This window comes from Gossypium arboreum, chromosome 11 (genome assembly GCF_025698485.1).
Source record: "Gossypium arboreum isolate Shixiya-1 chromosome 11, ASM2569848v2, whole genome shotgun sequence".
Classification (NCBI taxonomy): Eukaryota; Viridiplantae; Streptophyta; class Magnoliopsida; order Malvales; family Malvaceae; genus Gossypium; species Gossypium arboreum.
Window position 1 is genome coordinate 1,642,283 of NC_069080.1, and position 9,394 is coordinate 1,651,676.

Consider the following 9,394-nt stretch of genomic DNA (forward strand, 5'->3'; position numbering starts at 1 on the left):
CCGTTCTAATTATAATTAGACTCAATAATTATTCTTATATATTTATTTAAAAAACTTGGGCCGGAAAAAAGCCATGTCCTAAATATTGATTTGTAAAAGTGCACAGGTATTAAGTCTGAAAAACCCATTAAACGCGCAGCTCGTGTCTTGCTCACGTGAAAGTGAAGTGTGATTTTGTGGCCGATGTTGTTAAATTCAAATGATGTTAGACTTTAATGTAGATGAAATCTGATTTTTTCTTAAATAACGTTTTATATGTGAAATAATAATATTTAACATGATATATTATAATTAAATTTAAAAATATAAAAGATTTATAAATAAATATTAATAAATTTATAAATATAATTATATTTGTAGAAATGTTTGAAAAGAAATTTTGATTTTCTTTAAAAGATATTGTTTGCAATAAAATTAGTCCAACTAAAATCTAAATATAATTTATTTAATTATAACATTACACGTTAGACTAAACAATGTTGATGTTAGAGAAAAAATTTAGGGTAAAATTAAATTTTATATTTTTATGATAGTAAAATATAATTTTATCATTTTAATAGCCTATATCTTTATAATTTTTAAGTGATTAAATTATATTTTATCATTTTTAGGAATTAAAGTATAATTTTATCATTATAAATAGCTTAAATAAAAAATTTTCTATTTTAAGAAGGTAAAGTCCCTTGCTAGCCCCCCTGACGCTACCATTAAGACCAAAGTTTATGTATAGTTTTAAGATTTATTCATTTTCAAAATCGATTAATACTTTGACTCAAAACATTTTTTAAAAAAAATTGTTCAATGACAAATTTAATCGTTAATATTTATTTTTTATCATTTTGATCCTCCAAATTTAAAATTCAATAAATTTAATTTTTAATGAAAAATTGATTAAATTGTTAAAATTTTAACAATATTGATATAATAAATTATGTAGCAGCTCACGTGTACTCTATTGCTCGTGAAATTAGTACCATTAAAAACAAAACCAAAATAATAAAAGAAAGTTAAAGTTAAATGGTAATATAATAGCCATTCAAAATTAAGTTTAGCATTATATTATTTTGAATTTGAAGAAATAGCGACACAATACCATCTCCACTAAAAATTCAACTAACTTTTCCCATCGAAATTTTAAACCCAATGGGCCATCGTCTTTTAATAATACCATTATTTTCACGTTTCCAAATTTATTTAGTCACGCTCGGACAACCTTTTTCTCCGTCCTAAAGCTAAAATTGTACTTCCACAAAGTCTAAAAAGGTAAACAAAAAATTATTTGCGGGGAAAATAAAAATAACATTGGTGGGTCAAACTTCTAAATTGAGGCTTTGCGGCTGTTCATACCCAACGTCACATTATGTTGCAAAAGGAATAGTGTGATCAAAAGTCCAAGTAATAGAATAATCAAGTAGTTATATATGACCTGTCATACGTATTTTATGTTTATTTAGAAGGATTAAGTTTTAATAATAAAAAAAATTAATTAATTTATTTTTTAAATAAATGAACAAAATGTAACATGATTGCCGATAGAAAAGTCTTCACAATACTTTTAGTAATACAAACTAGGTCTATAATACTTAAGTCTAAACAAAGGGTAGAAATCAATGTTAATGAAAACAGATGAAAATAAGAGGATTGAGCAAACACAAAAGGAGCAAACATTGTTGAGGCTATCTTCCAATGCCGTAGATTACCTCAAAGTGATTATCGCTTGTGACCGGCAGCTTACCCATGGTTCTCATAGATGCCATAGAGCATGATTCTCTATTTGCATAACATTGGATTCTATCAATTAAATTGGATTTATTAATAGGATATAACTTACTCAAAAAATCAAACACTAATTGTCGCTCGAAAAGAAGCGATCATCTATTTACTTTTAACATCGCTAGTAATAAAAATAATCTATTTCTCATATTTTCTTATCAATTTTTTTTTTACATTTATATTTAATACATATAATAGTATAATGGATGGTGAAATCAAAGAGAAGATTCCCACGTTCTAGGCCAAACCAATGCCTAACATAAAAGCATAAATCACATGCAAATGCATTTGGTGAATTGGCATTTGCCAAGCAATGCTATTATGCTAATTAGTTAGCTGCATGGTGGTCGGTACATATATATATATACATTAAAAATGTTTAAAAGAATCTTCAAAATTTTAGAAGTTATTTCTTAAATTCTTATTTTCAATGCAGGATTAATTGTTAGTATTATTAAATTTGTTAAAATTTAATAATTTTATAATATTAAGGGTTGAATTTAAATTTTAAAATATAAAAAATAAAAAAATAATTAAAAAAATGAAAGAGATTAAATTCTAAATTTTCAAAAATTACAACATTAACCGTATATATTACATAGTTTTGAACGTCTGGAAATTGGAATTAACACAAATACCAAGGCTAAATTAGTGTTTTTGGAGATCTTTATTTAATTATTATTTTCGAGATTGTTTGCTTAAAGTGTGAACAAGTTTTGCATAAGGAACGCTGACTTGTCACTCAAAAGCTAGACAGTCTTATTAAAATACCTAATTCAATCGGTTGTAGTCAAATAATAATAAAGATCAAAAAAATTAACAAGTGAACACTAAATTATGAATTTTTAGAAAATGAAATTTTATTTTATTATTATATTAATTTGTAATTTCATTTTTAAAATAAATCTAAATACAATATTTATTATTTTCAGACCAAGGTCTTGGCTCCTAATAATAACGCAACTTTCGGGTTTCTTATCATTATTTATTATTTGGTCATTTTATTATATAAAATATAATTTTTAAACATACGAAATATTTTATAAAAAACTGTATATTTATCTCTCGTTTAAATATATAATTTTTAAATAAATTAGAATTAAAATCCGACATATGAGTCCTTTTATCCTTATTCTCTACTCGATTAGTGCTTGTGCAATGATATTGTCATAGGTGTGTTGCGTAGGATATCCTTATACTTATTGGAATAAATTTGTTTTCTCAATATGTTTCTATTTTATCTCATGATAACCATTATATTTTCCTTTGTGAAAAGTCAATTACTATAAAATTAAGCCATTCATCACAAAGACAAATGACTCGTGACCATGTTTACTTTCAATTTATTATGTAATGTCGATGAGAGGATATGAGTTACCCATTCCTTAGGCTATAAATTTCATAATTGTGAATGATGCTACATACTACAAAAGTCGTATACTCAATACACCAACTTTTGATTCCCAATCTATTTAAACTCAAGCTTTTACTTGTATCAAAGTATACGAGTCATGTATACATAGTCCATCATCCACTCAGGATTAAGGTGTGACGCACTATGAACATCACAAGTGAATAAATTCATAAAAGGATTTAGGATCTATTCTACTTGAGTTTTGTCTAATGTACTGTTAATCCAATTTGTCACATCTATATCACTATATTTTAGGAGTCATCCACTTTGATCATCAAGACAAAGCATCTCTCCAATTGGACTTGATAGACGTCATATTAGTCTTTTAATCAGTTTGCTCATTTTTTTATTAGACTAAGGACATATTTAGGTTCATTTACTAATACAAGTTGTATTTTTTTGTATTACAATCCAGCCACGTAATACGTCTTTGTATTAGTTAAACATTAGATAACCAGTGAGCTAATATTTTCTTCCATTTTGTTTTGGGCGCAAAAACCATTGAGGACAACATACAAAATGTATTAATGCAATTAATAGATAATTTTCTTAAACTAATATGTTCAAAAAATACAAGTATGCAAATGAATATACTACACTTAAGGTAGCAGATCCAACAGGCTTGTGCACCAATTGCAAGTTACTACCATCTTTTACACTCGACTCCCTTTGCTTTTGATCATTATGAACCACGGCTTGCTTACTTGTTTTGGCAGTGGAACATCTTCCTTAAGCATGGCCAAAACACTCACAACCATAACAAATCGTTGGCAGCCTTACACATTCAATTTGTTGTAGCAAACCATCAATGCTAACATAAGGTACTAATGGCTTTTTCAAACCAACAACCACGACTACCCTAGCAAATCAGCCCCTATTTCCAATCGTATTATTGTAATCAACCTTTATGACTACTCACAACTGTTGTGATAACCCTCGTTAGTTATTTCGTATAGTACCAACAGAGCAACCCTAAAAACCGAATCCATGCCACAATATTCGATGACAAACTTTCCCTGATGGTGAAATCACGGCTCGATGGTTTAACAACCAAGTAGTGGCCATATATCATCCATGGCCTTCTTGACAACAACCATTCATAATCCTTCAAACATGCAAACTTAACTAAAAAATAATCATTATCAAGGTAAAAAAAAGTCACCCATTAACTCCCACATGATTTTTATCCTGTTGACTAGAGCCTTGTACCCAATGGATCGAGCAAGCAACCTTGCAATGATCGTTTGCTTCATGCTTTAGTTTATCATCTTATGTACCCATTTTAAGGTAAGGGTCTTCCATGGACACATAAACGTCACCCTCAAGGAGAGATATCTCAATATCATTTAAACTAACATCCTCCCAATTACTAACATTGCTATCCTTCATTAGCATCTCCTTAAAGGAGACCTTCCCGGGTTGCCATCTAATGATCCAATACCTTCTCTTCCACAACATTTTCATTATTGACTTTTTTGGTTGCCGTCTCAAACTTTGGTGGTAGCGACGAACTAGGCCTTTTGAGATTGTTGAGATGAGCAATGGGAACCACCGTTCTCAGCCCTTCTAATTTCTTTCCTTTTAGCCTGGAGTAACTTAGTAAATGCTAACTTTATTACAACTTTGATTGATTTGATTATTTTTAATAATATATAGACTAAATTAATTAAATTATTAATAGAAGGACTAATTTAAATTAATCTATATAATACAAACACCTCTCAAATACTTTAACCTAATTAATTTATTAGAAAGTTTGAAGTCAGTTTTGTTGAAAGTTGAAACTTTCATTTAGCTTTCAACACTAAATTAATTGACCAAAAATAAAGTCATACTGACCAAGTTAAACATTATTTTGTGACCTTCCGAGTAGTTCAAGCATTAATTTGCTTTTCTTTTTTAAAAATATATTTCTATTTAATTAAAAACATTATAATATAAAAAATACAACATCATGTATTTCATATATGCATCATATTTATGTTTTATCACATATTTGATAATTTTTGTCGTGTTTATATTTTTATAATCAATGAAAAATAACACCAACATGGTATTGAAATTGATAAGAGTCCCTATTAAATCGGATTTTGAAAAATATAATTAATAAATATTTTAAAATCAAATAAAAATCGAATTAAATATCACAAATAACCAAATGATTCGAAATGTTTTTTTGTATTTGAATTAATATTTATGTTTAAGATTTTATGTGGTCAAACAATGTCATGTTGCCATTAATTTTAAAATATCCTAATAGCCTCGTCCAAAGTCATTGTCAAATCTTTAATTTGAACAAGAAAATTATAATATTATTTATTTATAAATAAATAATTTTAAAATAAATATTTAAATTTCAAAGGCGAAACCCACAACAAATTCCCATTAATTGCTCACCATTATTGACAGATTGATGAAAGTTAATTCAGTTCTACCACAGTTAAAATAAAATTATAATAATTTAATTTATAACTTTCTACCAAATATCCCATTTAAATATTATTTTTGAATATATTATATAATATGCTTTTTTTTTTATGATTGAGACTTAAACAAATGTTTTCAATAATGTATATTTTCACAAATTTAATTTTTAAAATTTAGTCTATGTATTTACAAGGCTTCAAAATTCAAGGCCAACAATTAGTATTGTAATTTTTTTGTGTTAAATTCATATTTATTATAATGTCATTTTTTAATTACATTGTATTAAGTAAGTACATTTATTATTATTATTATTTCAAAACGTCAACACGACCAATTTACAAAAAAAAAGTGTAGATGTGACATGCTTTTTTAGTTTCATGTACATCATGCCTTTTTTTTATGACTATATATATTAATCTTGAATTTTGAATATTTTATAAAATTTAAATTATTATGAACGTGGCATATATAATAAATGGTGTCATGTCACTATAAAGTGTATATAGACTGTCATGTAAGTTGTCATATTTAAAAGTTTAAAGTTTTAGTAAGTATTAAAGTTAAAAAAAATTAATTCTTTTTAAAAGTTTTAGGTCAAATTTAGCTCAAAGAAAATAAGGATCAAATTGAGAAAAATATAAATATTGAGGGTTAATTTATCAATAAGCCTGATAATAATACAAATGAAGTATTATAATGTTGAAAAAGTAAAGTAAAAAACGAGTATGGACCTCTTTAAAAAAAATTCAAAATTAAAAAAGTTAAAGAAAAAGTCAGTAAACGTGAAAATCGAGGAAACGCGGCGACGAAAATGAAAAATAAATTTCGTCGCTATATAAATACGAGAAATGCCTCTCAGTTTACATATAGACAAAGAAAGCAGAGCATGTGCCAGCGTCTTCACCAACAGAGCATCAGCACCAGGCGGCAACTAAATACTCTTCCCAACCTACCCATTTTACCAACCAGAAGCCATTTTCGATTAAAATAACGAAATAAAAGCCTATTTTTAATCAACTTTTTATCCATTTTTACCCATTTAAGATCCAACATTTGGCATTTATTCCAAACTTTATCTAAATTTTAGAAACCCTTTTTCTGCTAGAAAAATTATTAATAATGGTAGAAAAATAGATAAAAAGTTTTAGTAAGGTTTTTAAGAAAAAAATCTTTTTTCTTCTTCTGATATTCTGGGAATCCTTATCCATAATCTATTCAGCACTTATCGTCTTTGCTTATCTTTTCTTTTTATTCGAGATCGTTTCTTCTTCTCTTTTTATTTACCCCAGCTCCTTCTCTTTTTTCTTCTTTTAATCCCCTTTCCAGATTAAAAAAGTTTGGGTGTTTGTTTTTTTTGTCTGGGTTTAGAGTTTTTTATTATTATTATAGAAAAACAAACCCTTGAGGAATCGCTGTGTTTGAAGCTAACTCTTTGGATTTCATCAAAGGGGGGTTGTTCTAAAGGATGGTTTTGGTGTCGGTTTTTTTGGAGATTTTAAGGAAACCCACAATTGGGGATGTTTTGAAGGAGCTAATGATTTTCATAGCTCCTTTATGGATTGCTGTAATTGTTGGTGTTTTAGTCGGATGGGCTTGGAAGCCAAAGTGGGCAAATATAGGCAGAGAAATGATGATTGATTGCGCTGTCTCTAAAGATTCAACACCTGCATCTTCAGATTCTTCATCTACAAGTTTTAATCTCATTTCAAGCTTGAATTCGATCAAATTTCTATTGCCTAGTTGCATCTCTTGGATTACAGATGATGAAGCTCAAAGCGATCCTTTTTCTTTGCTACCCACCGTTGATTCCAATTGCAGGTTCGCAATTTCATCATTTGATTTCTCCTTTTAATGTTAGATGGGGTTTTGAAGTACAATGAAAATTGGGTTTATCTTTGATTTTGCTAATCCCTAATATTTTCTTGTAATTTGGGTACAGTTCATCACAGATTCCAAAGGGGAAAACTAGTTTTGTGACAAATGAGGATTTAGAGCATTTTGTTAATTTAGTTGAAGAAAAAGATGGAGGACCTGCTTGGATTCATATGATGGATTGTTCTACTCCGACTATGTTTTATCAAGCTTGGCAAAGAGATCTTGAGGTATATATATATATATATATATATATTCAATTTATGTCCTCTTATAATTTCATTTGGTTGATTATTGAATTATGTTTATGTCTTGGCTGTTCAATCAGGCTGGTCCTACGGAATATCGTAGCCGAACCGTTTTCGAAGACACCACTCCCGAGATGGTGAGGGATTTCTTTTGGGACGATGAGTTTCGACCCAAGTGGGATAACATGCTTGTTAGTGCTGCAACTATGGAGGAATGTCCCACCACTGGGACCATGGTGGTTCATTGGGTTCGCAAGGTTTGTAGAACTTTTCTTTTTCGGTTCATTTTCGTTGTATCGGAGTATTATGTTCTAATATGTCTTGTGTTTTGCAGTTTCCTTTCTTCTGCAGTGATAGAGAATACGTGTTCGGTCGTCGGATTTGGGAGTCCGGGCGTGCATATTATTGTGTTACTAAGGTAATTTTCAGCTTTGGTATGTTAGACTGTTTCGTAGGCTTTTGAGTTGCAGTAATCCGATAACTACTTGAGTGAATCGACATTCTTTTACGAATTTGATATCTCAAGATGTTTATCACTTAGTAGTAGGCATCATCATGTTAACCAACTCTGTACTCATAGCATGTTTACTTCACATTTCAGGGAGTACCATATGCTTCTGTACCGAGGAAAAACAAACCCAGGCGTGTCGATTTATACTATTCGAGTTGGTTAATCCGTGCAGGTATTGGACTCGACATCATTTTTTCCCTGCCTGCTCTGTCCATTTAAGTACCGAATACATATGCCATAATATAAATGCTTGGCCCGTAATCTGTTTGTTTTTCGTTTCAAACAGTTGAATCAAGGAAAGGAGACGGTCAGCTAACTGCATGCGAGGTGTTACTTTTCCATCACGAAGATATGGGTATACCATGGAAAATTGCAAAGGTTGGCGTCCGGCAAGGCATGTGGGGAACCGTCAAGAAGATCGACCCCGGCCTACGTGCATATCAAAAGGAAAGAACATCCGGAAATACGCTATCCCATTGCGCTTTCATGGCTCAGATAAACAGTAAAATAAGTGCAGACTATCTGAGATCCTTTGAAAGCAAAAGTAATGATTCATCAGAGCTCGAAACACATAATTCATCTGAGAAACCGTCGGGGAAAAACATTCCCAAACTTTTAGTTGTCAGTGGGGCTATCGCCCTTGCTTGTAGTTTTGATCGAGGCCTCTTGACCAAAGCTGTTATATTCGGAGTAGCTCGAAGGTTTGCAAACATCGGAAAGAGATTGTAACTCGGGTATATTTTCTGTCGTGATTCCGAGTGTGCCAGCAGAGCTAATTGCTGCTGCAAATGAAAGTGAGAGATGTTACCACCAAGGGCCAAAATCTTTTTGCTTGCCTGCTTTTTTTAAAGGATCGAAGATCGTAAACTCTTTTTAAACTTCCGGGCTGCGAAGTTTGGAACCGGGGAAATAAAGATCAGATAGTTGGATTATAAAAGCCTCTGTTCAATTGCTAATCCATCTTAAATTTATTTATTTTTCTTGCTTGATTGTCGTCCTCATAAATATTTTCTGGAAAAAGCATGGAATACAAAGGTGAATTGCTGCTTGATAATGAGCTTTGCATGCCTGTTCATACATCTTAAAAGGAAGCAATTATTTAATTTCGTCCTGAGCTAATAAGGTTAAATTGAAATATAATTATCATTT

General features: G+C 30.0%; 1 protein-coding gene across 1 annotated transcript; it reads left to right on the forward strand.

The window, feature by feature from the left end:
- Positions 1–6,445: 6,445 nt before the first annotated feature.
- On the forward strand, positions 6,446–9,182 carry LOC108457457 (uncharacterized). Its single transcript, XM_017756533.2, has 6 exons — positions 6,446–7,432; positions 7,554–7,716; positions 7,815–7,991; positions 8,069–8,152; positions 8,336–8,417; positions 8,532–9,182. Exons 1-6 carry the CDS (start codon positions 7,080–7,082, stop codon positions 8,972–8,974), a joined length of 1,302 nt encoding a protein of 433 aa, XP_017612022.1. The 5' UTR covers positions 6,446–7,079; the 3' UTR covers positions 8,975–9,182.
- Positions 9,183–9,394: the final 212 nt, after the last annotated feature.